This window comes from Dissoconium aciculare (assembly GCF_010015565.1).
Source record: "Dissoconium aciculare CBS 342.82 unplaced genomic scaffold K489scaffold_8, whole genome shotgun sequence".
NCBI lineage: Eukaryota > Fungi > Ascomycota > Dothideomycetes > Mycosphaerellales > Dissoconiaceae > Dissoconium > Dissoconium aciculare.
In genome coordinates, this window is record NW_022984958.1 from 223,262 (window position 1) to 249,977 (window position 26,716).

Here is a 26,716-nt window from a genome sequence, read left to right on the forward strand (position 1 = left end):
GAGGGTGATGGCTGTATGCGGACACTCTAACTCGTGTGATTCATTGTCCTCCCATGGACAGTATTTCAAAAGTCCGGAAATGTGTTTCGTTCAAGTCAAGACATAGAGAGCGGCGTAGGCCAAGACGACGATAGGAATGAGTGGAAGCATAACGACTGGAATTGCACGAGGTTTTTCCGTGCAGAATGTTCGTTGGAGTGTTCAGCTTGAAGTTTCAAACTGATCTGATCTGAGTCGAGAGTGTCAAAGAAGTGTGGAAGTTGATGACGCTGGCGGTGGAGGAGGGAGAAACGGGCATAGCTATATACCACTGCATGCGGGCGATGCGTAGAATCACCCGCGCATGGCCGAAGTTCCGATGCTACATGTACACCGCATGAGAACACGCAACCTCAGACGCACACATACCATCGACATCGAAGCAAATAAACATTGCCGGCAAGGCCGTCCGCGTACAAGTTTGGCAAATGCTGTAGATTGGCGAAAGATTGGCCTGGCCAAGCGCTCGGCAGCCTCGTGTCCCGGCGCTTAGAGTTTGTCCCGGCTCAAAGGTGAACCGGATCGGCGCCCGTATTCTTTGGAATTAAACTACTGTACCTTTGGGAGATGGGACGATCCCCTGATAATTGGGAGGGAGTTAATTTCATTTCATGCAACCCCGTGAAGCCTGTGGATATGCGGAATAGGGCATGTGAATATACTTCCCACACCTTTCGATGCTGGCCTTTAATAAATCGGTGAACCCCCACTTGTCAGTCATTGTGGGCGCTCGGCAGGATCGCACGCCAGCACCACCTAGCGAGATCATGCGATGTTCCTGCAGTAATACAAGAATGCCCTGAGTCCCAATAAATGTTATTCGATGCAGCTGAAGTACTATGGTTTGAACTGACAGGATAACAAAGACAGATCCCACGTCTCGGATTTACAGAGAAGCTCCGCTCGCATCAAGCATTCGGTGGATACCTAGGTAGTTCCAAAACGCAATTGTCGCATGAAGTTCTGGTTGAATGACGTCCACTCCCAAATTTGACCCTGAAGTCTCCTAAAGATTTGATGGGCGTCCGGCCGTAGTTTGGCGCAATCAAAACGCCGCGTTGGCCAATACGCAATTCACGGCAATGATGATCCGACAAACAACCTATTGTGATATCGAAAGATAGGGCAAAACTTACAATCTTAGGCCCTTTGCGGCCTCTGCGGGATATCTGATACAGCTGGCCTGCGGAGTGCTTACCTCCTGACACCACAGACTGTAGTGTAAGCGCCAACGGTACATGCAGTATTGTTGTTACATCGGCTTCTCGGCACATGAAGGGGTTCGACTTCAGCCTTCCGACATGTGTGTATCAGCATCAGGTGCAGGTTCCCCCCTCTCGACTTCATGAACCTCGTCGTCGTCGTCATCGTGAAACTCGTCATGGTCCTCGTCATCGCCGGCGGCAAGATCGACCGTTCGCTTCCGTCGCGGTGGCCGCCTGCGCCGTCTCGTGGGACTGCCATGTCTTGGCGCACTTATCGCATCAAGATACTCCATGTTGTCCATCGTGCTCTTAAGATTCGGAGCATCGGCCGTATTCTTGACGAATAGCTTATCCTCAAACGCGGTGTAAGCTCGATCAGTCTCCTCATCGATATACTGCATTTGAATCCATTGTTCCTGCTCCGCAGCCTTGAGAATCTGTTTCAATCGATGCTCAGCCGACTTCTTCTCCTCTTCCGTAATGACACGCTGTCGCAATGCGTGGCCCGCCGGGGCTGGACCTGCTTCGGCTGCTTCGGCTTGAGCGCGTGTGGCAGCGATACGATTCCGCTCCTCTTCTGCGTCAAGATGATGGAATTGTGGTCGCATTTGTACAGTGCCCGTAATTTTCGTCAAATGCAATGTGCCGCCGTCGAAGGTGCCTGCAAAGTAATTCGCCTTGCCGGCCTCCTCCTGACCATCATGCCGCACAATCTGGCCTCCTAACGTCTGTGTTGAAAACACCCGACCTTCTGATTCTGCACTTTGGAAATTGACAAGCTCTTGCTCGAATGCTAGTTCTCGATCACCACGGTCGGCGAGTGGCTTTGCACGATTGCTCATCAAAGCCCGTGATTTGGCAGCAGCGAGACCAGCAGCAAGACCATAAGTCCCGGTCGCGTTGTGGAGCTCTTTGGATGTTTGTGACGCATCGCCCCATTTGAGACCCATATATTTGTTGAAGTTGTGGTCGGTGTTGAGTTTCACGTCAACTTCTAGGTAGCCAGCATTCGGTTTTATGCGCATGTTTCGTGGAGTTGCTCCGAACGTGTTATTGTACGGTCGCGTGCGCGGTCTGTTCGGATATTGTAGCAGGAAGATCTGCTCTTCCATGGCGGGCGTAAGGAACACATCGTATTCTGCGGTCACTGGATCGTCGTCAATCTTCGCTGCTATCGGAGTGTCAGTGCAGGTCGTGGGAGCATCCTCACATGAGCATGCGCCATGCCACATTACAACTTACGCGCCATGATGCAATGCGCACAGCTATAAAGGACTTTGTGAAGCCGAGAGAGTCAATCGCCCAGATACAATCCGAAGCCCGAAATGTATGCCGAATGACGATTTGAATCGAAATAAATTTATCGCAGCGTCGGCGCGTGTACCCCGCCTAAATGCGCGTTGAGCTTTCGGCAGATCGACCAGTGCATTGATGGGGTCCATAGCATCATTGATGTGGCTTTGGTTATCAGCAGTAAGCAAGGTCAACTGCACTCTTTAACACAAAGATCGCCGAAAATAGGCAGAATCCACAGCGACCTTTCCTACGGTGATCACATAATTTTGGCGATCGTGATAAGAAATCGCCTCTAGATCCACAATCTGAAGATCTGAAGCATTGCCACCAATACAGCCATGGCATATCTGGCTCCGATTCACCGACCTTCGAGCGTGCGACACGCGACACGACTCTCTTTTCTCAGCGCAGATTCAGACGATCTGATCGTAGCGAAAGCCAATCGCATAGAGCTATGGACGACCGAACAGCGAACACCGGAGGAGGTTCCTGTTTTAGTCCTGCAGCATACGAGGGCAATCTATGGTCGAGTGACGCTCCTACAAAAGATTCGGCCAGCCACCAGCACAACAGATCACCTATTTGTCGGTACAGATAGATATCACTACTTCACGCTCAGTTGGGATGCGGAAAAGAAACAGCTTAATACCGAGAAGAGTTATGTGGACATTGCTGAACGGACATCACGAGACAGCCAGACGGGTGACCGGATAAACGTCGATCCTTCATTACGATTCATGACCTTGGAATGCTATGAAGGCGTCATAAATGTCATTCCTATCGCACATGCTGGAAAGGGCAAGCGCAAAGCTGTCGCAACTCAGGACATCGGAGAGCTTGGTGATCCGATTCCCGTGCGCGTTCCGGAATTGGCCATAAGGAGTAGCTGTTTCCTGCACAAGCGACAAGCAGGGACGAAGCTTGCAAACCCAGAGCTTGCAGTCCTACATGAGGACAGTGAGAACCAATGTCGCGTCAAGGTCCGGGAGCTGGAATTTTCATCATCTCTACGGCCGAGTGAGGAGCCTTCGAGTGCGGAGCTCGAGAAGTGCAAAGAAGTCAATGGTCAGATCGAACTCGGCGCGAGCCACCTCATCGCTTTACCTCCACCAATTTATGGAATGCTTATCGTAGGGGAGACGAGCATTTCATATGTAGATGAGTGGGAGTACAACGTCAAGGATGAAGTCCCATTAGACGAAGCAACAGTGTTTGTTGCTTGGTGCGCGATCGATGATCAACGGTTTGCCTTGGCAGATGACTACGGCAAGCTCTACCTTCTGATGGTCGAGACTGATTCGAGAGGGGAGTACAAAGGTCTCAAAATTGACGTCCTGGGAAAGACAAGCCGGGCGAGCACGTTGGTATACCTCGACGGAGGACGTATATTCGTCGGGAGTCATCAAGGTGATAGTCAGCTCATCTCAATCCAACCTCAGAGCTTGGAGATTTTGCAGACATTTGCCAACATTGCGCCAATCCTGGATTTCACCGTCATGGACATGGGAAATCGTAGCTCGGACGCCCCAGTCAACGAATTCAGCAGCGGCCAGGCACGCATTGTCACTGGTTCAGGGGCATTCCAGGATGGTAGTCTCCGTTCTGTGCGATCTGGCGTTGGTCTCGAGGATAGAGGTGATCTAGGAAGTTTGGATGCTCCAATCCTAGGTGTGTTCGGTCTGCACAGCAGCGCAGCAGCAACGCAAGTGGACACGCTAGTTGTGAGCTTCGTCGCCCACACGCGAGTATTCGTCTTTTCGGAAGAGGGCGACGTCGAAGAAGTCGAACAGTACCGCGGATTCAACCTGGCAGAAAGCACCCTTATCGCAAGCGATCTACCAGGAGGTAGATCAATACAAGTTACAGGCTCATCAGTCCTGTTGACAGATGCAGAAGGGGGCATGGTCTTAGACACATGGCAGGCACCCGCGTCCATCACGGCAGTGTCCATCAGCAATGATGCGGTTCTGGTGTCTTTGCAAGGCGCTACATTAATTCTACTCGATCTCTCGGGATCCAGCGTCCAGGAAAGAGCGCGACGAGAGTTTGGAAACAACGAACAGGTCTCGTGTATCTCCATGTCACCATCACTATCAAGGACTTGTGTGGTGGGCTTCTGGGAAGGCGGCAAGGTCGCGTTCCTGGACTTAGAGTCGCTCAGCACCATTGCGATTGAAATCGTCACAGAAGAGGGCAGCGTAGCAGTTCCGCGATCGCTCATGGTGGCAAAGATATTGGCCGATCAACCTGCAACGCTGTTCGTTGGTCTTGCTGACGGTAACGTCGTCACATATTCGATCGAATCGTCGAACAAGCTCTTTGCAAGCCGGAAGAGTATTGTTCTCGGCACACAACAAGCCAACTTCGCCGTGCTCCCTCGCGCTGATGGATTGCAGAATGTTTTCGCTACTTGTGAACATCCTTCACTGATTTATGGCTCCGAGGGCCGAATAGTTTTCTCTGCCGTCACTGCAGAGGACACCACTTGCGTCTGTTCGTTTGACTCTTTCGAGCCGTACGGACGCGCCATCGCCATTGCATCAAACGACCAATTGAAGCTCGCTACAGTGGATGAGGAGAGGACAACACATGTGCAAGATCTCTACATAGAGGAGACCGTTCGACGAATAGCGTATTCTGCCGAGCTGAAAGGTTTCGGACTCGGATGTATCAAGCGCGAGCTTACTGCGGGCGTGGAGACCGTCTCAAGTCATTTCAAATTTGTGGACGAAATCGCTTTCAAAGAGTTGGACTCCTTTGATCTCAATGAGGATGAGATTATCGAGGCTGTCATCCGAGCTCCACTTGAAGATGGCTCTGGTGAGACTGCTGAGCGATTTGTAGTTGGAACTTCATATCTTGAAGAACCTGAAGCAGACTCGATGAATGGGAGGGTCATCGTTCTTGAAGTCACAGAGGACAGACGATTGAAGATCGTTGCTGAACGCGAGACGAAGGGAGCCTGTCGGTGCTTAGATATATGTCAAGGGCACATCGTGGCGGCTCTGGTGAAGACGGTACGTGCTAGAGGAGGAACTATCCTCTTCATTTACGATTTGCTGACTTTTTAATAGGTGGTCATGTTCTCGGCCTCGCACGAGAATTCCAGTGTCATGCGCCTTGACAAGATCTGCTCCTACCGGACAGCCACCGCTCCTATCGACATTTCCGTCACCGGCAACATCATCGCCGTCACCGATCTCATGAAATCTCTCTCACTCATCGAATACAAACCCGGCATTGCCGGGATCTCCGGCACACTCACCGAAGTCGCCCGACACTTCGACACGCTATGGGGCACATCCGTCGCCAATGTCGCCGAAAACACCTATCTTCAAAGCGACGCCGAAGGCAACCTCGTCGTCCTTCAGCACGAAGTCAACGGCTTCAATGCCTCTGATCGCCGCCGTCTCCGCGTCACCTCAGAGATGCTGCTCGGCGAGATGGTGAATCGCATTCGTCGCATCGACGTCGTGCCCACCGCCGGCGCCGTCGTCATCCCCCGCGCATTTCTTGCCACCGTCGAAGGTTCCATCTATCTCTTCGCGCTGATCGCCCCGGGAAAACAGGATCTGCTCATCCGAATGCAGACCAAGATGGCTGAGATGGTGCAGACGCCCGGCAACGTGCCTTTCGGCCGCTTCCGTGGAGTCAAGACTCAGGTTAGAGATATGGGTGAGGAGGGTCCCAATCGGTTCGTCGATGGCGAACTCATTGAGCGCTTCCTCGATTGTCCGCCGGAGATTCAGCTGGAAATTGCCAAGGAGTTGGAGGTGGATGTTGAGGATTTGAAGCTCATGGTGGAGAATCTGAGACGCATTCACTGAATCTTCGAATGTCGAAGGTCTGAAGCAGGATTACGGTCTAATAAGGTGTATATCATGATGTTCTTAGTTTATACGAAGTAACGAACTTGCGTCAGTATCAGAGGCGGAACGTGATGTAACGTTTATGTTTTCAAGCCGAAGGTAGCCACGCGGTCTGTTGCATTTCCACGACGTAGGGTTGACCTAGGGTTTGGGTTAGATCTTGGATTTGCGGGCCATCCTCTTGTTGCTCCACCACTCTAATAGTAGCCAACTACGCCACATCTTTCTTCATTTCGAAGCTTAAGACGCGAAGGACACATGCGAAGGACTCATGCATCAAACTCTCTTCCTGGCTCAGCATGCGTCTTTGTGACTTTGGACTGAACTGGTGGATCTCCTGCTTGCGAAAGCGTTCAGGGACGTCCCACAACCGAAACGGATGGATACCGGTGGGGCAACTTGCGTGTTGGTGACTGACGATCTCGAAGTCACGTAAGACGAGCCATACATTGAGGTACTATATACACATAGCACGAACGTGTGTATGTTAAAAAAATCCTTGAACCTCTCATCCAATTCTGTACCACGATCCTTCATAATAAATTACGTGAGTGTTGAGACATTAGCACCGCAACCATCGACTACCTAGGTATGGCTCTACCTGCCCCGCCGAAGGTGTTCTGGGAGGACGAGGAGTATGCAGTCAGGCCTGCGCGGGACAACGACGAATGTCGGGCGGAATGGTGGGCCTATATGCAGATTTTGGGATGGGTATGTAAGGTCAAATCGGCTCCGTCTTTGATGAGAATGGCACAAGCGGTCACAATAGATCTGTGTTGTCAAATCAAACATTCTGTTATGCTATCTCGGCACAAGAGCACCAATTCTTCACATCATATGATTCTAACATCTACGACCAGAACCGCGGGTACCATGACCTCGACACCTATCTCAATCCGTCTCTGGGCCGAAGCTGCGGAATGATCGTGCTCGAACAGAAGTCCACGGGCAATCTCATCGGCCAGGTCGCCGCCATCATCAACGAGAACAGCACCGGCTGGGTGTCCATGTTTATTGTGAAAGCCGAGTTCCGCGGAAAAGGCCTGGGACGCCATCTCTTCGACGCCGTGTTGAAGGACTTCGAAAGGGCGGGAACGGAAATTGTCGGACTAGATGCAGTGGAGGAGCAAGTGGGGACTTGTAAGTTGTGCTTTCGTTCATTCCAAACGATTCTTTACACGACTGTGTAGTTTGATGACGGGGCTGATGGTGCGATATGCACAGATGAGCGGAGAGGTTTTGTCGTTGCTGGCGGTCCCATCCAACTGATGATTCGCGACCTGCACCAAAAGACACCTGCTGTCGGAGCACCTGAGCCACAGGGCACGCTGATTGATCTTCGCGATGTACCACGGGAGCTCCTCGCTGCTTCAGACAAGGAATACACTGGCTTCGAGCGACCCGACGTCTGGTCTGACGCCAACTTATTCAACCGCCCGGACATCTCCGGACATGCTATCGTGACCAAGTCTCCTCCGCAGACAGTCAGCGATATCATCGCGTGGGTTCTTGTCCGCCGGTCGTCGGAAGGCTTCCACATCGGACCACTGTACGCAAAAAATGTTCATTCAGCAGAGAGCGCTCTTCAAGCCGCCGTAGCGAACGCCCAGGTCAAGACTATCACCGAAATCCCACTGCCTAATGAGGAAATGAATGATTGGTCAGAGGAAAAAGTCATCGAGAAAGCCACTTGGACGGCTGAGGTTAGCACATGGAATCCTGAGGCTTTGGCCGTGTTTGAGAGGCAAGGCTGGCGAATCTTGGAACACCAATATCTCCGCATGTGGAGGCATAACAAGGCAACACCGGAGCACGATGAAGGCGGTCTCGGGCGTACTGGAATCTACGGTATAATGGATGCTGCCATTGGGTAGATGCGTATCCCTATGTCAACAGATTCTATTTCACGTCATATCCAGTGCTTGAGGTTCCCTGTGATGACAATGTGCGAGCGGGCTGCAGCTGATCGATCCAAGTCTCAAATACCATTTCGCCAGCCTTTACTGCACGAATTGGAGTGGTAACGTGTCGCGGCTGTTCTGTATCCTGATCGACGTTCGGTTCTGTAGGAATCCAAGGCTGAGGATGGCCCACAGGCCGGCTTGCCTCACTTCGCAATTCGATTGCCAGAGTGAAGATGCATCCTGTCGGAAGCGGTTCGAGCGTCGAGCCACAATTCGATAGACGACCCATTGTCGCTCTAAGCTGTTCTTCGAGATCCACCATTGGCAGAATCGCCAATTTCGTCTTATCAGCTGTCATACGTTGCATAGGCACGTCGACTTCAGATATTGGAACTATAGGAAATCTTGACACATCGAACACGAAGCGTTCCAGCGGCTTGTTCTGCTTGTCAAAGATCACCACTGCCAGGCGATCGACAGTGCATTTCAGTAGCTCTGTCTCGGCGGAGTCAACAGCATCATTGATCCATTCGCAGACTTTTGGGTGACGATTTTGTCGCACAGCGAACTCATATTTCCGCGCCGAGAGAAATGAGGTCTGTGGATAGATGCCGCGCTCGTAAAGAATCGTATGTATCGCCACTGTGAGGAAATTGGTAAAGGCTTGTATCAGCTCCCGATATGTAGCGTCACTGTTTGTGGATCGGTCCGGCATGTTGTAATCCAGCGCATCATGAAACGATACGCATATGATGGTTCACATGTTATCATGCCTGAGCGCAAAGCTGCGATGATGTTTCAGGGACTCTGTGTATCAGCTCCAGGTGCGGTTTGCGGATACAGGGAAGTGCCAAGACCAGCGTGTTGATCTTTCCAACCTCGACAACGGACAAAGTGTGAACATATTTCCAACATTCTGCTTCATCGACATATACCGTACTCTTTCTTGCGATACTGCAACAATTGTGAAACGACTGGAAAGGTTCCATTTTGCATTTGATAAACGCTGCATCCAGCACATTACTTAGATTTCGCCTCTCCAGCGGGCGAAACATTGATACCCAAAAGCCAAAATTTGCTTCATAAACACCCCGCCACGCCTTGTCATCGCCTGAGACGGTCAACAAGCAGCAACAGATAACGCTTCGCCCTTAACAGCGTCAAACGTCAGGCAGTCTTCTGAACATACGACATCTTCACACGGTGCTGGAAGCAAATTGAAAAGCCGAACGTTCAATCGCAGAGCGCATATCATCTCTAACAATATACGCCGCGGAGGGACAGTTCAACATGGAACAGCAATTAATTCAACTTTTCAACGAGACACAATCCAACCACGAACCGACTCGCCAGAATGCCGAATGGCAGCTCAAGCAACTCTATTCGAATCCAGATTTTCCCCTTAGTCTGATAGCGATTGGAGCTCACGTGGAAGTTCCACTCGAGGTACGACAAGCGTCGTTGCTCTATTTGAAGACATTCGTCTTAGCTTGTTGGTCGACCGAGCTAGACGACTTCACTGGACCATACTTTGCCGATGATGCCAAACGAGCGGAGATTCGCCAAAGACTCTTAGATCTTGCACTGAGCGGAAACAATGAGCGCAAGGTAGAAAGCGCGGCCAGCCTGGTCGTCAGCAAGATTGCCACAGCTGATTTCCCAAATGATTGGCCGGTTTTATTACCGACCCTGCTGCACGTGGTCTCCACCGGATCTGACAAGCAAGTCCATGGAGCTTTGAAAGTCCTTCACGAGCTGGTCGACGATTGCTTCAACCATGAGCAATTTTTCGCGGTGGCGAGAGACCTTGTCAAGGTCATTTACGATGTGGCTGCAAACCCCAACCGCAAGACAATGCTTCGCGCACTTGCACTTTCTGTCTTCCGGTCATGTTTCGACATCCTAGAAATGGTCATAGACGACCACAAAGCCGCCGTGAAAGGGTTCGCAGAGGAGACCCTTACCGGATGGCTTCCATTTTTCATCGAGACTTTGAAAACGTCTCTACCGCAAGCGCCCCCCGCTGGTGCTGAGACGCAAGGAACTGAGCAAGCAGAGCTCTATCGAGGATTCGTTGCATTCAAGTACCAAGCTGTGAAGGTCTTGATGCGCATCAGGCAGCTATTTCCTAGCACTCTTTCACCACACAGCCCTGCATTATTCTCGGCAACTTGGCAAGAATTGTCCACCCTGCAATCACAATATCAAGCTACATATATCGATGATGACCAGCAAGGAAGACTAGAAGATGCCGATGGTCTGCCTTATACTTTGGACTTCTTGGTGCTCGAAGAGCTGGATTTCATGCAGGCATGTATCCGCGCCCCGCCTGTGCGCAAAGAGCTCGAGTCTCAAATTACTGCTGGATCTCCTCCCGCGTGGATGGCAGATGTTATGAAGATTGCCGTTGCATACGCTCAGATCACAACGGAAGAAGAAGGCCTTTGGGATGTAGACGTCAACGTCTTCTTGTTCGATGAAGTAAACGTTACTGCCAACTATACACCACGATCAGCCTGTGGTGATCTAGTCATCAAGCTTAGCGAGTGGCTTGGTGGTGCCACTGTCGATGGTTTGCTTGCCTACACCAGAAATCTTTACAATGAAAACGCAAACTGGAAGACCAAGGAAGCCGCACTGTATCTCTTCAACCAAGTGCTCGGCGAATTTCAAGATGTAGAGAAGAGGATAGGTACCGAATCCGCAATCGGCTATGTCGATTTCATCAAGCATGCCATGCAAGAGGAGCCCGTATTCCTTCGAGCTCGAGGCTACCTCGTTGCAGGTGGGCTGGTCCGCACCTCGGGCGACGCACTGCAAGCTGTTGCTGCATCCTTGATGGAAGCCTCGCTCAATGCCATCAACAACGATGAGTCCGAGATTGTAAAAGTCTCATGCATTCGGGCCTTGGGATATTACTTTGCAGCCTTGCCTTCTGCTGTGACGATCAGCCAACAGTCGAACGTCATTGCGGCCCTTCAAAATTTCATTCAGACGCAAGATCTGAGCGACCTCAACGACAGCGATGATGTACTCATTACCATCATCGAGACTCTACGAGATGCTATTATTCTTGACACTAGCACTTGCCTCAGCGGCGGTGGACTGGACTTGCTGTTTTCCGTTGCTAGTCAAGGTGCCAGCAATTTCCAGATCACCATGCTGGTAACTGAGACCTTTGAAGAGGTTGCTCGATCAATTTCAGAAAGCGGTGTCGAAGCGACAAGTCTATTGGCTAGCAAAGTCTTGCCCACCCTGATGGGCGCATTCGATGTCGCTAGCCTGACTGAAGAAAATGCTCTCGCCAACCTCGCTGCAGAGCTCCTCTCAGTCCTTGCAGAGTATGCGTCTTCGCCACTCCCGCAAGGTTTCGTCGTCACCACAATGCCGCGCCTGAGCCGTCTTCTCCTGGAGTCGCAAGATGACGAGTTGCTCAGACATGCCACCTCTGCGGTCAAGAACATGCTCTCTCACGATCCCGAGCAGGTATTCAACTTCAGTGACCAGAACGGCAAAGGTGGCCTTGAGGTCATCCTCATTATCATCGATCGCTTGCTCAGCCCGAGCGTGGACGACAATGCCGCATCGGAAGTTGGCGGACTCGCTGCCGAAGTCGTTGAGAAGGCCGGTTCAGAAAAGTTGGGACCTTATCTGACACAGCTCTTGCAGGCTGTGGCGACGAGACTTGCATCTGCCACCCAAGCGCAATTTATCCAGAGCCTCATTCTCGTCTTCGCGAGATTGTCGCTAATCTCGGCGCAGGAAGTGGTAGGCTTCTTGGCGGACATCCGCATCGCGGACCAGACTGGACTACAAGTAGTTGTCACTAAATGGCTGGAGAACTCCGTCAACTTTGCGGGATACGACGATATCCGACAAAAGTATGTCACTTTTCTTTGCAAATTCACTGACGTATCTGAGTTGGATCGGATTAATATGCTAACAAATCGTACAGTGTCGCCGCCCTTTCGAAGCTGTACGAGCTCAACGACCGCCGGCTCGCCGAAATCCAAGTCAAGGGCGACCTCATCGTTCCAGAATCCAACCGAATCGTAACCCGCTCCCGTGCTCGCCAGAACCCCGATCAGTACACCGTAATTCCCGCCCAGCTTAAAATCATCAAAGTCCTCGTCGAAGAACTACTCTCCGCTTCTGGTAATTCAGGCCCGAACGGCGCACCTGGTGCTGGCGCCGAGGAAGATGACGATGAAGATGACGAAGACGGTGACTGGGAAGATGATGGCCCTGCATTCGTGGATCTTGCCTCTGGTATGACCAAATCACAACTCATGGCTTATGCAGCGGACGATGCGCCCCTGTATGCGCGTGGCAGGGATGACGAGACCCAGGCTTACCTCGTAAATTGGTTCCGCGGCCGCACGCAAGATCCAGGCTTCGCTGAAATCTTTGCTGCATTGAGTCCCGTGGAACAGGACAAGTTGAGGACGATGTCGGAGTGACTCTCATGAATGAGGAAGATAGCCAATGGCAGAAATCGTAGAAATGATCATAGCTGATGGAAAATCCCAAATGCTGAGTCAGCACAAACTCTCCATCGCCGTTCCCCTGCCCTGCAGCCCTGAGAGCGTTCGGCCGCGCAATGCGTCATTCTTCACACACGTGGCTCACGATCTCGTCAATGCCGTGTTGCGCCGGCCCGATCGGACATAGAACAGTAACCCACTGTCGCTGTTCATCAGGCTCCATTGCTTCCAGACGATACCACGTGCATAATTTTATGAGCATAGCTAGCTCTACATCTGACGAATGCTCTGATTACATGACATCAATGCAATGCAATGACCGCAATGACCCATAATGCGACAGGCGCGATTCTCCACGCGACTGCCAACTGCTCACGCGCTTGAGCTCGACCATGAAACGGACTGAGCTTACGACACTGCTTTGAGAGACACCAAGTGGCACTACATCTATACAGCTAGTATTCACAACAATTATCCGCCTCAATGGCCCGCAAGGCGCGGCATCGCATCAGCTACGGTATGAAATGTCGCCAATCGTGGGCGCCGACCCCTCATCTGCGCAATGACCAAAGAGACTGATGTTGAAGCGGACAGTGCTACCACTACCCAATGCAGCCGGAGGCCACAGACTAGGAGTAAATGGGCTCGCTGTAGATTCAACGAACTCCATTCTGTATTCAGCTGGGCGTGATGGCTGTCTCTGCACCTGGGATCTTCACCTCGATGTCCACAATGGCCGCCCTCTCGATTACGATGCTAAGCCTCCCACCTCTCCCGCGACTACATTTAAACAGCAAATCCAGGCGCATACGCACTGGATCAACGATATTGCCCTTGCCCAATCTGGCCGAGCACTGGTCTCAGCTTCGTCAGACATCACTGTAAAATTATGGAGACCGGCGGCAGCTGATGGCCAGCCCCCACAAACGATTGGTCTGCACAGCGATTATGTAAAGACGCTCGCCGTACCTTCGGCCACGAGTGATTGGATTGCGAGCGGTGGTCTGGATCGCAAGATTTGTCTATGGGACTTGAATGGTGGCGGACAAAAGCTTGCGATCAACGTCGGAGATGACGAAGCGCATAGCCTGCTCAGTGTGGAGAAGGGCAGCGTATATGCCCTGGCTGCGACCAACTCAATAATAGCAAGTGGTGGGCCAGAAAAGACTGTGAGAGTATGGGATGCGCAATCGGGAAAGAGGATAACGAAGCTTGTGGGGCACACCGACAATATTCGGGACATTTTGATCAGTCAGGATGGAACGACGATTATGACTGCAAGCAGCGATTGCACTGTGAAGGTGTGGAGTACAACCGCAGGACGCTGCATGTATACTCTGACCATGCACGACGCTAGTGTCTGGTCGCTATTCTCCGACGAGCCGGATCTGTCGATCTTTTACTCCAGCGACAGGAACGGGTTGGTAGCCAAGACGGACACGAGAAATGTAGTCGAGCTTGACGAAGGTCTCTCATTGACGCTCCTCCAAGAACACGAAGGTGTGCACAAAGTCGTTGCCAGTGGTGGCTACGTTTGGGCGGCAACGAGCAGGCCGAGTATCAACCGATGGCGAGATGTCAGCACTGACGATCTCGAAGTTGAAATGCCTGAGCGTTCGCTGCATCCTCACCATCGATCTAGCGCCACAACTTATGCTAGCAAGTATGGAAGCCTTTCAAGTCGAAGGGAAACCATGCAAAGCTCAATAGAACATGCTGCTCCAGCGCCCGGGAAGCGGAGAATACCATCCAAACACGTACTTCGACTGACGAATACCGGCTTTCTTCCATTCGCAGCCATTCCTGACCCCGAGGTAGTCTCAATGCATGGCCGTTCAGATTCGCAGAACATTGAAGCCCCGGGAACGCATGCCATTCGAACACAGCCCGATGGATCTATCGAAGGCCAGAATGGCTTGATCAAGCATGTCATGCTCAGCGATAGGAGGCGAGTGCTGACTCTTGACACCGCCGGTGAAGTGGTCATGTGGGATCTGCTGAGATGCGTCCCTGTTCGATCCTACGGTAAGCGCCATCTAGATGACGTCAAGGCTGAAGAGACAGTGAGCACGACGACGGTGCCCAATTGGTGCTCTGTCGATACTCGCACAGGAAGTCTTGCTGTGGTATTGGAAGAACAGACCTGCTTCGATGCAGAAATGTATGCCGACGAATTACAGCTCGACCCTGAGGTTGTGTTGAAGGAGGATGCCCGTATCAATTTGGGCAAATGGGTGCTTCGAAGCCTCTTCACAAAACTCGTAGATGAGGAGGTCAGACGCGATAACGAATTCCGCAAGACTCTCTTTGCTGAGTTTGAGCGGCAGAAGCTCACCGGAAGTCCTTCAGCTTCGATGAAGATTCAAATACCTCCTGCGAATATCAGCAGCTGGCGAGGCCATACATCTGGTCCAGACTCGTCTTCTACATTACGAGCAAATACGAATGGAGCGAGCAAGGTACCGTTCACGCCAGGCTTTGGAATTGGTGTGGCAACTCCAGCCGTAATATCTCCGCCCAAGACCTCAGCCACCCTCGGCGCTCTATCACCAAGTGTAGAGAGCAGAACATCCAGCGATCAGCCTAGTGATCAAAATGCTCCACGAAAATCTGGCGAGAGGGAAGATGATTACTTTTCGACTCTGCGAGCCCCCAGCACTGATGTGACATCTCCTGGTGGAAACTCCGTCTTTGCTGCGACGCCCGGTGAGGTGCCGGATGCCGTAGCCGCTCCAACCGAGACTTCTGGTGGCCAGGAGGTAATCAAAGAAGGCTTGTTCGGCAAGAAATTCCTTAAGAGCATGTCCTTTTCGGGCATGAAGAAGCTCGGTCGCTCACAAACAGGCGAAAACAAAGCCGTACCCGGAGAGAAAGACGAGAACGATGCACTTAACAAAGAGAGCAGCTCAAATGATGGCCCGAGCAACAACAAAGAAACACTCCAGGGTTTGGTCAATAAAATTCATCACGCTTATGAAGAGTCCCTACGTCACCAAGTTCAGGCTCAACAAGCTCGCGAGAACGGCATGCCCATTGCCGCCGCTCCAATTGAATTAGTTACGATGATCACACCTCCTCCACCCGACGAAACCCCTCTCCTCCTCCCGCCGCCGAACACAACGATCCTCATTCAGGAAGACCGACCCGAGGCAGGCGGTGTCGCCGACCTCTTCGAGGGTCGCGTGAGCAACCTCGGCGAACAATGCGACCTCGTCGAACGCGCCGCACCACTCTGGCTTGGCGACTTGCTATTGAAGAATCTCCTGCCTTTCAAAGAGATTACCAAAATCTCCTTCATCCTTGAACCCTGGCAGGACAAACTCCCGCCCGTATCGGGCCCGTCGTCGGGTGGCGAAGGCGCAAATCGTCTCAATGCCAACCGCATGCTCCGGGCCAGAAAGATTCTCGCGTATGTCGCCGAGCGCATTGAGCCGCAGGAGCAATGGCAGCCTGGAGCGATGTCTTCCGCGGAGATCAATATGATGCGACCGGAGGAGTATTTGGAGTTGTGGTGTCAGGATAAGGTACGTGTTAAATTTGGGACTTGTGATTTGAAGGTTGAAGATGTATCTGCTGACGTGAAACAATACAGCTCGTGCCGCCGACGATGACGCTACTTACGATCCGCACACATCTTTGGAAAGGACCTGGAAATGATGTTCTGCTGCACTACAAGGCCAATGGCGCTAAGAGGATGTCGCTTGTATCTTCACCGCAAAAAAGGAAATCAGGCGTGCCGTGATGCTCGAATTTATTCATTACAAGACCTATGACCGAAAAGACCTTCGGGATATGTGTGGACCAATTTTACACAAGAGACCCGTTCCACAAAGATTCATCTGCCATTTCCTGAAAGACTTGAAATATCCTTAAAACATTTTAAAGCCTGGCGTGATTATTCGAAGTTCGTACTAAGTAAGTCTGGCCAAAAAGGTCTCACCCGACACATCGTCGATCTCGATGGAGTGTCTGGTCGCTCAGCGCGCTGCCCGAGAAAAAGCTTGTAAGCCAATCCATCCACCATCTCAATTGCTTCCTTGACAGCATCGGCCGATAACAGCGCATCTGTTGCCTGGAGAATTGAATCAAAGACGCATTTGCCCATCTCAGAATCGGTTTCGGTACTAGTATTGTAGGTAACCGTGATGGCCGCAGCGAAGTCGGTCGGGTCGATGTTGCCCTGTCGCATTCGTTGCATAAATTTGAACCTCGCTCTTATCTTGAGAGTCTCAATGAGATACTTCGCACCCATGGCATACATCCTCGCGTGAGTCACGAGTTGACCATAACCTCCCAGAGCTGTTGAAGCCTTGCGCTTCCTGGTGCGAGTTGACGACGGGCTTGCTCTGCTCATCCAGGAATTGCTTTGCACTGTCCCTGCATATTCGCCATTATAGAAGGAATCGATCATCAAGCGTACGGCATCTGGATGATCACAGCTGAAGTCTTCCATGCCGCTCCTGTGCAGTGAGCTCTTCAAGGCGATGACTCCTTCGCTAGCCTCCTTGCCAGTTCGAGGTCAGCAGTAGAACATGATCCATAGGCATCGGATCTACTTGCCTGGAACACTTCATTGCTGCACGCTTTCATGAACCACTCCGAAGACAAACACAACACAAGCTTATGGACTTTGTGTGTATCTCGTCCGCATTTGATGGTCAGATCCGAGAATGAACTATCTGATCTCGCACTTCCATCAAAAGCCCTTCAAATTCGTGAGTAAGAGGGGTGGAATGGCATACAAGCGGAGTCATTGTCTCGCGGTCATGTCGTCACTGCAATGAAAGCAATGTTGGGTGTCCGTGATTGCGGTGTAGTTGCGAACCACCAAAATCGTGACGAATTGCGAAGCTTACCGCCGATACGTGTTCAGTGGAAATCAGTCCCTGGTTGAGCGAATGAACCCTTCATTCTTTTTGCGATGCTCGCCTTCACTTGCAACAGCTGAGCTGGTAGATTCTCTCATCTTCGCACGTGATCGAAAGGATGTGACAGTTGAACACGATCTGCATGTTACACTTGTTTGCAGAAGGAGCAGTAGGCATGACACAGGTGAAGTTCATATAAGCTTTGCGTCTATAGAAAGGAATTCACATGTCTCGTCCCTTTTCATTCATCCCGTCGTTTAGTCACCACAGTCCTCCTGGGTTTCACACCGTTGTTCCAGGCTCAATTTCTTCTACAATAGTGTTGTCATCTTCACATTCTTCCAGGACAGGTTCGTCGTCTGTCCAAAATTCCGGGCCTGTCAACTCCTGGTAGTACAATCCCAGCTTGTCTTTGACGAAGAGCTGCATGCTCAATCCTTCGATACGGCCGACAGCATCGCGCGTGCTAGCTTCTGAGAGAATATCCACAATATGAAAGCTCATGCATTTGAACACAGTCTCCCATGCGTCCGTCTCTCTTTCCTGGTGCTGTGTTGTATGCGGGCGTGATAGCAGAGGCGAAGTCCTCGGGATGAAGATAACCTCTTTTGACAAGCTCTTTGAATTTCTGAACGGTCGCGTATTTGAGAGGAGTGATGAAATACTTGCATGCTAGTGAGTGGACTCTCACGTGGGTAGTCAAGGGACCTTGCCTGTTGTCGAGAAAGGACTTCACATATTCGACTTCCTCGGTCGAAGAATACGACGTTATCCAGACAGATGGAGGTATAGGCGATTTGCTATGTGTGACTTTCTGCTTCTGTTCTGTCGATACTGGAGATTGCGAGACGGAGGGGAGGTAGCGATGCTTGGTTGACATCGGATCACGCCCAGTCGGAATAAATGAATTGTCGATGCTGTAGTCAGACATGTACATGTAGTCGATCATGAGCTTCACGGAATGTGGCTCATCAAACTCCAGACCCACTTCAAGTTCAACACCGTCGTCATCGTCATCTGGAATGCAGTCGAAGCGAAATGTGTCGGGTTCCTTCATATACTTTGTCAATATGCACTTTATAAAGCGCAATGACTCTCGAGCTCACATTCCAAGCTGGATTCATGCATTTGTTCTTAATAACTTCCGAGTGTTCAAAGACGACACACTTATGAACTTTGTATTCGGCAGGTCCACAGACGAGCGTTAGATCAGAATGAGCGCCTGAAGCACGCAGCCTGGAGAAACGTCAGAGTTCGCAAAAGATCAATCTGAATGTTCGAACATCGTACTTGCGAAGGAGGACATCAGCCCTCCATGGGTGCATCTCAAGTATAATCAGCTAAGATATTTCAGAGACGACTCTGAACAAACGTTGGAGCATTGAACATAAGAGAAATCCTTGTCAAGACATCATTTGTCGATCGCTTCGAAAGTGATAGGTAACATATATGCGCATAATTCACTCCACTTTCCGAGATTCTATTTGCTCTACCTGGTGTTCACTTACTCCCGTCTCAGCAGGACGATGGTCTGGCACGCTGATTATTTCTGTTTATCCGCTTATCCTCGCAGCGAAGTGCTAGGCAGATTTCACTTTCTGCCACCTTGCCACCTTAAATTCACCTCACTTAGTTACGAAGCCTTGTTTTATTTTTCATGACTCTAATTCTGGTGCAACATTATGCCGCACAACTATTTTAGCAAAATGAGCATCACCCCAAAGATCAAGTTCATACTTCCGCATACTGTGCTCATGGCAAGGCGGCGAATTCGGGAAATGCAGCCATTATGAAATTATCTTCTAAGTCCAATCATGAGGAAATCAAATATCTTGTGACGCTGCTTCAACTGCTTGGTACCAAAATGCAATTTCCTGATTTGACCGCTTCGTGTACTTAGGAGCATCGCTCATCGTGATTGACATTGTTTTGATACCTGATATGTCTTTTCACAACTATCGTCTGCGTCGAGCGAGAGAGTGACCGTCTCAGAAATCTCCAAGGAGATGAACGATTCAAGCTATCAACATGCTCAGCGGTTACAGGAACATCTTGCTTGCCTCCAAGATTGACAAATGCCACATTGATCTTGAGCAAGACCGTCCCCGGAACATCCTTTGTAGGAGCTGTGGCAGAAATAATGGTTGGCAAGAGCTTCGATAACTGCTACGGCCAATTGATCAGACATATCAATGGCTTCCCGAATCTCTGGCTCCTTCATGATCTTCGAAGAGTGCTTGACAATGGATGCTAGAACGGCGTTCTTAATGGCCGGCTCGCGATCGCTTCCGGTCTTGTACGTGATTGTTGTTGCGATAGCAAGGTCTTGGGGGCAGAAATCAGTCGCTTTGATAGTTTCGTTGTACTTGTTGACCGCTACAGACATGAGGGATGGGATGATGAATTTGAGACCCATTGCGAACATTCGAGCGCGGCGTTCCAGGGGTCCTAGCAGCTTAGCAACCTCCAGCTCTTCGATAGACACGAATGATTCGCCCTTTCGATCCTTATCTTTCTTACTAATGCGTGTAGCGCTTGAGACATCGGTTTGCACGTTAAATTTCTTCGGGTCGACCGACGTGTAGTCGCCTAGATAAATAAAGTCCACAAGTAGCTTCACAGCTTCCGGATGGTCAGAGCTATAGTCTTCAGTGCCATCTTCATCAGATTTTCTTCTTAGTCGTATGATGGCATTCTTACCTTTCTACATAGGAGATTAGTGATAGCTTCTTCGAAAACGTAGGGCTTTGGATTCATTACCTGACACTTTTCGCTACACACGGTTTCGAATCCCGAAGAGCGTCCGCTACACTCACCATTTCGTTGCCATTGTGGTGATCAGTCTCATAGAAAGCCCCGGAACACCTTCTATAGCATCTCGAGCCCACCTATACTCGCTCAATCCACGAATATGCTCCAGCAGTAATCCGAAAACACAATCCCTCATTTGACATTCCTTTTCACTGCCGGTGTTGAAAGAAATCCGCAGAGCAGCCGCTAGATCTTGATAGGATAAGTCCTTGCTCATGTTATGTTTGAATCCTGCAAGCGCCTTGTCTCGTAAAGTAACGACATCATATTTGCATGCAAGAGCATACATTCTTGCGTAACGTGACAAATAGAGCTCTGTCGGTCGCTGCTTAGTCCAAAATGTCCGCTGAAGCTCCTTCTTGTCGTTCCGCTCTAGAGCGAGGAATTGTTCGTCGGACAGTATCTTGCCGGTGTAGATGAAGGCCAGCATCGAGCCGACCATATTCGGATGGTCCGAGCTAAAATCTTCATTGGCTCGAGCTCCGCCGGCATCTTTGTCTGTTGGAGCCTCGACATGCTCAAGTTTGATAACTCCTTCGCGGGCTTCCTAAAATTCGCGTTAACAGTCTGTTTCGAAGAGAAAACAAGACCTTTCGCACCTTCCAGTCCGGACTCAGGCATAATGTTCTGAAATAACCCGAGCTAGCACCTATCACCGACTTATGGACTTTCCATTGCTTGTCGCCACAGATGATAACAAGGTCCGAAAATGCGGAAGTCTCCCAAAGACTAGAACATGACTCAGTACCAGAGTGACCGTCGGTTTACCACAAACAGGACTACTTACTAGTTCAGACCTTCCATTGAAGATCTAGCTCTGGCCACGTCCTAAGTCTATCTCTTTCGGATAGCAAGGTTTAGGTTATCTTTCGCTTCGGATCTGTCTCTGCGTCCCAGCGAGGTCTTTCTCTTGAGCGATGCCTCTCGAGCTTTTCGGAATTAGAGTTTTGTACGGGGGAAGAATGAGTGGGTGTTAGATTACGAGAGCTGATGGCTGATTGTTCTTAAGTAAGGGAACAGAGAAGGTCTGCTTTTACAGAGAACACCGAGTGGCGGCCAAGAACCTCTCAAGTACTCAAAGTGAGAATTTGGACTTCAAGATATCGTTCCGACACAGTCCATCCTTCCGAGGCTGACACCAGGGAGGAATGGCGGCCTACACGAGCAAGTGCGGGTAGGATTGGCCAGTTCGATCAGGCTTACTATTCAATATTGGTCGATGTTTCATGTGATGCATGTTACGGGTCCACTTACTGTAAGAGAAGTAGCTCGAGGGATTGTTCTGGGTTATAAAAACTGGATAAGGATCAAGGGGCGTTGTCTGATTTCAAACAGAAGGTTGGTAACATGAGTTCAACACGGACAGACATAAGGTCCGTTCGTACTACCTATATGTTAATCTGGTTACATACGAGATACATGCGCCAGCGCGTATCATCGAAGTGCACTGGTGCACAAAGGTCGTCGAGGTGCACTGGTGCGCAAATGTCTGCCTGCGGCTTTATCACGTCAGCGGGGTGGATCATAACAATGCACTCTTTTTGAATCCATTCACTTGTGAATTCAATCTGTCCTTGAGACTCACACAAGTTGCACATAGGAAAACGCCGTGGAAGCCCCTCGCTAGAGAATTTCAGTTCACTGCGCAGGATATCGTACCGAACACGAACGCGGAATGATGTGTGAAATGTAGCAACGACCTTGAATAGTGTTATAACAAGTATGCGACTGCTTAGCAATCATTGATCGGCCTGTTGACAATTCCCACCAAAAAATGATGATTTCATGGATGTCACTGGATCCTCAAAGGCCACGGCAGAAACAAGCTGCAATGGAGCCGCTGCGCAGAAGATAGCCTCGAGCTAATCAAGGCCCCGGCATTTGATCGACCAATGCTTTGACGAGCCTTAACGCAACCCCATCCGACTTCTCAATGGCAGCAACAACAATGTTGCTTTTCATTGCACTCCGGACACGCGATACAAGCGTGTTGAAAACACAGTCTCTCATCTGGCATTCAGCATCACTGCCTGTCCCGAACGCGATCAAGATGGCTTTTGCCAAATCTGTGTCCAGCACGACTTTCGTGAATATGATCGAAGCATTGTATGCAGCAACAGCTTGATCACGCAAGCAGGGAATGTCATATTTGCAAGCTATAGAAAACAACCTTGCATGACTGGAAAAATCATGCTCTGTCGCGCGCGTGTGTGATATCGTCGGCATGGGCGCCTCTCCAATTTTGGGTTGGATTCCCTGTGCTGATTCTTTCACACGATAGCTTCCCGTATAGATGAATTGTAGCATCGCCTCAACCATGTCAGGTTGGTCTAGAGTGAAGTCTTCCTGGTCGTCAGAATCTTTGACGCCCTCCAGTGTGATGATGCCATCTTTGGTCTCCTGAGGTCTTGTCAGCGAGGAATTCCAGCGTAGCTGTAAGCGAGGTCGTACTTTCCAGTGAGTGGAGCTACACAGTCGTTTGAAGTAGCCTGAACTTGCGCTCATGATACACTTGTGAACTCTCCATTTTCGCTCGCAACATATAATGGTCATGTCACTGTGTTCGCCTGTCAAGTAGAGACTGACGTTTGATCGTTAGTCCATGCTATGAGAAGCAGCAATAGCGATGGATATTACGCACTGCCTCAGCGCATTCATAGCGACAGTCGAAGGAGCACCGTATGAGTGTTTCAATATGAAAGGAAGATATTGGAATCGATACAGGAAACTTGAATAGCTGCTGGGCAACTCTACTAGGACATAACACTTCATCGCGAGCAGGAGTCGACGGCTTGGCTACGTAGCGCTTATCTAAATAGATCACTATTTATAGGACATCTCTGCATACTATGAAACATCCTGCAAGTGGTTCAGCACGCGTAGCTAATGATAAATGTTTTCGCGGCTTATTTCACTGTTACGGCGGCCAAATGCCATGCGAATTATGTAGAATGTGTACGCCGTTAGAGAATCAATTATACAGCGGCAGGTCTGTACTTCGAAGTTCAACCATTGTGCCTATAAATGCGCATTTCTTTGTCTATATTGGCGAGGTAAAATTGTGAGCCGAGCCTGCCTATGCAAATACATGATTCTATCTTTACAAAATCCACGAAAATTGAACAATAAAACAAAGGGCATGGCAGGGAAAGCATCATCGATGCTTATACGCAACCAAACGATCGTTCCCTTCATGATTCCGAACCGCGAGTATTCTGTTGAGGGGTTGTCGTCTTGCCAATTTGGCGATAATTGCCGCTCCCAGACCCGGGATTCGCTTCACAGCTTTCTTGACGGGACCGCTATCGATCAGCGAGTCAATATCGCGCTCCAAAACGTCAAGGATGGCGGCTCCCAGGCTTGTCTGCGCCGATTCGCCGAAGACCTTGATTCTCCATGCGAGGAGCAGAGAGTCTGCGAACTCTTTCTTGTTGTAGGTGCGGCTTTCGGTAGCAGATTTAAATTTGCTGAGGGCTAAGTTTTGAAGAGACTGGATTTGGTGATCCGTTCCCATCCTCCACATCTTGATATGGAGGGCGAGTTCGTTTCGTCGTTCGAGTGCGGTCTTTGGAGTTACTGAAGAGTTCTCCGCCGATCTGAGTGTCATCGAATCGAGAACGGTTGATATAGATGAAACAGGGCTCGTTGGGGGGGAATAGAATTTTGCTTCCTCTGCGTTGTCGTCTGAGTCGACCAATATCTGCAAGTTCAGGGTCTGCGAGTCGCTAATCTCTCCAATGAACGCGTGCGGGTCCTGATCCACTGAACCAGGAGCTTCGTTATAGTCGCCCAGGTAAATGAAGTCCAGCATCAACGACAGGAGTTCCGGATCGGTAGGGTCAAAATATTCGTTTTCAACCCAGGACGTTTCGTTTTCGTTGCTCTGAAGTCTGATAATGCCTTCCTATAGCACGTGTCAGCGCAATAGATCAAGAATGCGCCGATATCTTATCCGTCATACCTCAAAGGGCTGGCAGCCATAACTTGCTTTGAATTGACTGCTTGCTGCAAAGAGAATGCATCGATGGACTGGCCATTTCTGCGAGCCGCACACCAGGGTGAGGTCGGCGTATGCTCCTGAGGAACGCAGGCTGCAAATATCAGTATACGTCAATGATCGCTTGGATAAGAGTTCCAAATACTGTTTGAGATTATCCATGCCGATGTGGTTCATGCTGAAGGCAATCACAGAGTGGAAAGTAAGCGTGTGATGTCTTTTCTGCTATACGCAAGTGATCGTGAGGAAGGGGCCAGGTCCATAGCATATATATGCATGACCAGTGTCATTGCGGCTTCGCGAGCGCGTATCAGAAAGCCAGAGCATGCTCGCGCTCATGCAAAGTCAAGCCACGAAGAGGTGACGTTGTGTCCCGTGTGAAACATGTCGGCAGATCCATACATGCTCATGTCCAACGAATTGTTCCAAATTTACGAATATCTACATTCAGGTATATTTTCATCCTGGAAGAAATAGGCTTTTATGCATGCTGCAATGCGAATTTCCTTTCATGCTCGTGCAAGGATTTATTTTTGTGCATCGGACAATATGAAACAGATGTGCTGCACAGCTGCGGCACAGCAAAGTGCTTTTCACAGCATCACCAGCCAGTGGTGCTCGTGCTGGGGAGCTACACATAGCTACAGCACAGCAGGCTTTATCCAGTCTAGCGCATGAACAATCATAATCCGAGCGCCAAGTGAAACTCGAGGATAAGCGACAACGAAGCGACAGGGTGAGAATGTGCAATTCTAGCTTCAAGGTACGGAGATGGGAACATGTTTCAGGATAGCTGCGCGGTAGGGACGGGATATCTACATCTAGAGTAGTCGAGGCAAGATGTGTTCCAAGAACTATTCAGTGTCCTTTCCGCGCGAGTCCATACTTCACCTCACGCATGAAGTCGTGGTACTGCAACATTTCATAAGCGGTTTTGGTGCTCAACTCCGTCTCTGCTGCTCCGCGCTTCACCACTTCGGTGCTATACTCCTCGATGAGCTCTGTCTGTAAGGCAAGAGCTGTGCCGGCGTCTGCTCGGGAGTCCTTCAATTTAGCCATGGCCTCGATGAAGTTTTGAACATCGAGAATAGCATTATTGAGGCCCTGTCCGCGATAAGGCGGCATCGGGTGAGCGGCATCACCGGCGAGGGTGACGCGGCCTTGATGGGTGTCCCAAGGTTGTGCAACCCAGCTGTTAATATCACTGTACGATAAAATGGTATCGTCGGGAATAGCTTGGACGGCAGTGCGAAAGGGCTCAGCGATAGAGGCGGCTTTCTTTTTGGCGAGGGCCAGCCTTTGTGCATTGGACAATGTCGTATCCTTCTCGCCCAACCACCCAAGCAGAAGATAGAAGCCCCAGTCGGCCGGCGAATTCGGGTCTGGGGTGGTTTGAATGCTAACAAACACGAAAACTTCGGGATCGAGTGCCCAGGAGAAGACCGGATGTGCAGTTCGGACGTGTTGCGCTACTGCGGCGTCGCGGTAGGAGAATGCTGCAGACAGATGAACGGCTCCGCTCATAGGCGCAGCTCTGGCCTTCTCTGGTCCGAACAGCTCGCTTCGAACAGCGGAGCGCCATCCATCGGTCCCACAGACCACAGTACCAGAGTATTCAGCGCCGTTGGAGAAGCGACCGGTGACCGAGGTACCATCACCAGAGTACGATAGTCGGATAAGCTTATGATCATACTGTAAGATGATTTAGCATTTGAAGATTCTCCTGCAGGCTAATACATTGCACCTACCCTGACATCGACGCCTTCACTAAACAGCTTCCTGAGTCGTGCTCGCGACACTCGGAGTAGTCGGCCTTCGGTCGTTACTTCCTGGAAAGCCTTGCCCGTTTGACCATCATATATCCGGGTACCGTTGTTCGGCGGGGAGGAATAATCGAGCGACGGATCTACGGATGCTTCGCTCACTATACGAGACGAGACGTGCGGTGGCAACAGGTCGTATAATACATTTGCGCTCCAGTGAATGCCCATAGTCCACTCGCGTGTAGCATAGCTGCCGGCTGCTTCGGCCTCATCGAAGATCTCGTACTTGATCCCACGGTTTCCTAGCCCATGAGCTAGTATGAGACCGGTCAAGCCAGCTCCGATGATAAGCACATGGGGTTCATTTGATGCTTTGTTCGATGCAGGCATTGCTTGCAGTGACATACGAGAGATCTGTATCCAGGAAGAATGATGGAGGGAGTATTGGTACAGCAAGGTCGAAATCCGAATGTCACATCT

At 50.4% G+C, this 26,716-nt stretch overlaps 13 protein-coding genes across 13 annotated transcripts; 4 read left to right on the plus strand and 9 right to left on the minus strand.

The window, feature by feature from the left end:
- Positions 1 to 836: 836 nt before the first annotated feature.
- On the minus strand, positions 837 to 2,573 carry K489DRAFT_340503 (uncharacterized protein). Its single transcript, XM_033602264.1, has 2 exons — positions 2,487 to 2,573; positions 837 to 2,415 (listed from the first exon to the last, which is right to left on the minus strand). Exons 1-2 carry the CDS (start codon positions 2,491 to 2,493, stop codon positions 1,328 to 1,330), a joined length of 1,095 nt encoding a protein of 364 aa, XP_033458466.1. The 5' UTR covers positions 2,494 to 2,573; the 3' UTR covers positions 837 to 1,327.
- A 157-nt stretch (positions 2,574 to 2,730) lies between these two features.
- Positions 2,731 to 6,465, plus strand: K489DRAFT_432409 (uncharacterized protein). The gene is made up of 2 exons (XM_033608482.1): positions 2,731 to 5,557; positions 5,615 to 6,465. The coding sequence occupies exons 1-2, from the start codon at positions 2,879 to 2,881 to the stop codon at positions 6,365 to 6,367; spliced, it is 3,432 nt and encodes a 1,143-aa protein (XP_033458467.1). The 5' UTR covers positions 2,731 to 2,878; the 3' UTR covers positions 6,368 to 6,465.
- A 177-nt stretch (positions 6,466 to 6,642) lies between these two features.
- On the plus strand, positions 6,643 to 8,658 carry K489DRAFT_381424 (uncharacterized protein). Its single transcript, XM_033605118.1, has 3 exons — positions 6,643 to 7,120; positions 7,270 to 7,549; positions 7,634 to 8,658. The coding sequence occupies exons 1-3, from the start codon at positions 7,001 to 7,003 to the stop codon at positions 8,281 to 8,283; spliced, it is 1,050 nt and encodes a 349-aa protein (XP_033458468.1). The 5' UTR covers positions 6,643 to 7,000; the 3' UTR covers positions 8,284 to 8,658.
- On the minus strand, positions 8,309 to 9,028 carry K489DRAFT_389396 (DNA-binding protein; the record flags this gene model as incomplete). Its single annotated transcript, XM_033606501.1, has 1 exon — positions 8,309 to 9,028. The coding sequence occupies one exon, from the start codon at positions 9,026 to 9,028 to the stop codon at positions 8,309 to 8,311; it is 720 nt and encodes a 239-aa protein (XP_033458469.1).
- A 182-nt stretch (positions 9,029 to 9,210) lies between these two features.
- K489DRAFT_432411 (ARM repeat-containing protein) lies at positions 9,211 to 12,796 on the plus strand. Its single transcript, XM_033608483.1, has 2 exons — positions 9,211 to 12,194; positions 12,269 to 12,796. Exons 1-2 carry the CDS (start codon positions 9,604 to 9,606, stop codon positions 12,771 to 12,773), a joined length of 3,096 nt encoding a protein of 1,031 aa, XP_033458470.1. The 5' UTR covers positions 9,211 to 9,603; the 3' UTR covers positions 12,774 to 12,796.
- A 14-nt stretch (positions 12,797 to 12,810) lies between these two features.
- Positions 12,811 to 16,887, plus strand: K489DRAFT_381427 (WD40 repeat-like protein). The gene is made up of 3 exons (XM_033605119.1): positions 12,811 to 13,314; positions 13,392 to 16,321; positions 16,390 to 16,887. The coding sequence occupies exons 1-3, from the start codon at positions 13,281 to 13,283 to the stop codon at positions 16,537 to 16,539; spliced, it is 3,114 nt and encodes a 1,037-aa protein (XP_033458471.1). The 5' UTR covers positions 12,811 to 13,280; the 3' UTR covers positions 16,540 to 16,887.
- Positions 16,628 to 17,808, minus strand: K489DRAFT_381428 (uncharacterized protein). Its single transcript, XM_033605120.1, has 2 exons — positions 17,358 to 17,808; positions 16,628 to 17,301 (listed from the first exon to the last, which is right to left on the minus strand). The coding sequence occupies exons 1-2, from the start codon at positions 17,385 to 17,387 to the stop codon at positions 16,693 to 16,695; spliced, it is 639 nt and encodes a 212-aa protein (XP_033458472.1). The 5' UTR covers positions 17,388 to 17,808; the 3' UTR covers positions 16,628 to 16,692.
- A 46-nt stretch (positions 17,809 to 17,854) lies between these two features.
- Positions 17,855 to 18,852, minus strand: K489DRAFT_381429 (uncharacterized protein). The gene has a single exon (XM_033605121.1). The coding sequence runs from the start codon at positions 18,720 to 18,722 to the stop codon at positions 18,132 to 18,134; it is 591 nt and encodes a 196-aa protein (XP_033458473.1). The 5' UTR covers positions 18,723 to 18,852; the 3' UTR covers positions 17,855 to 18,131.
- A 726-nt stretch (positions 18,853 to 19,578) lies between these two features.
- Positions 19,579 to 20,511, minus strand: K489DRAFT_381430 (uncharacterized protein). The gene is made up of 2 exons (XM_033605122.1): positions 20,426 to 20,511; positions 19,579 to 20,369 (listed from the first exon to the last, which is right to left on the minus strand). Exon 2 carries the CDS (start codon positions 20,079 to 20,081, stop codon positions 19,698 to 19,700), a length of 384 nt encoding a protein of 127 aa, XP_033458474.1. The 5' UTR covers positions 20,082 to 20,369; positions 20,426 to 20,511; the 3' UTR covers positions 19,579 to 19,697.
- K489DRAFT_248080 (uncharacterized protein) lies at positions 20,256 to 21,425 on the minus strand. Its single transcript, XM_033599929.1, has 4 exons — positions 21,264 to 21,425; positions 21,076 to 21,205; positions 20,426 to 21,023; positions 20,256 to 20,369 (listed from the first exon to the last, which is right to left on the minus strand). Exons 1-3 carry the CDS (start codon positions 21,278 to 21,280, stop codon positions 20,478 to 20,480), a joined length of 693 nt encoding a protein of 230 aa, XP_033458475.1. The 5' UTR covers positions 21,281 to 21,425; the 3' UTR covers positions 20,256 to 20,369; positions 20,426 to 20,477.
- Positions 21,426 to 22,174: 749 nt separating this feature from the next.
- K489DRAFT_381432 (uncharacterized protein) lies at positions 22,175 to 23,194 on the minus strand. Its single transcript, XM_033605123.1, has 3 exons — positions 23,118 to 23,194; positions 22,928 to 23,057; positions 22,175 to 22,876 (listed from the first exon to the last, which is right to left on the minus strand). Exons 1-3 carry the CDS (start codon positions 23,132 to 23,134, stop codon positions 22,343 to 22,345), a joined length of 681 nt encoding a protein of 226 aa, XP_033458476.1. The 5' UTR covers positions 23,135 to 23,194; the 3' UTR covers positions 22,175 to 22,342.
- Positions 23,195 to 23,490: 296 nt separating this feature from the next.
- K489DRAFT_402347 (uncharacterized protein) lies at positions 23,491 to 24,761 on the minus strand. Its single transcript, XM_033607047.1, has 3 exons — positions 24,619 to 24,761; positions 24,438 to 24,567; positions 23,491 to 24,380 (listed from the first exon to the last, which is right to left on the minus strand). The coding sequence occupies exons 1-3, from the start codon at positions 24,648 to 24,650 to the stop codon at positions 23,631 to 23,633; spliced, it is 912 nt and encodes a 303-aa protein (XP_033458477.1). The 5' UTR covers positions 24,651 to 24,761; the 3' UTR covers positions 23,491 to 23,630.
- Positions 24,762 to 25,331: 570 nt separating this feature from the next.
- Positions 25,332 to 26,626, minus strand: K489DRAFT_322120 (FAD/NAD(P)-binding domain-containing protein; the record flags this gene model as incomplete). Its single annotated transcript, XM_033601601.1, has 2 exons — positions 25,332 to 26,165; positions 26,222 to 26,626. 2 exons carry the CDS (start codon positions 26,624 to 26,626, stop codon positions 25,332 to 25,334), a joined length of 1,239 nt encoding a protein of 412 aa, XP_033458478.1.
- Between the last annotated feature and the right edge of the window lie 90 nt (positions 26,627 to 26,716).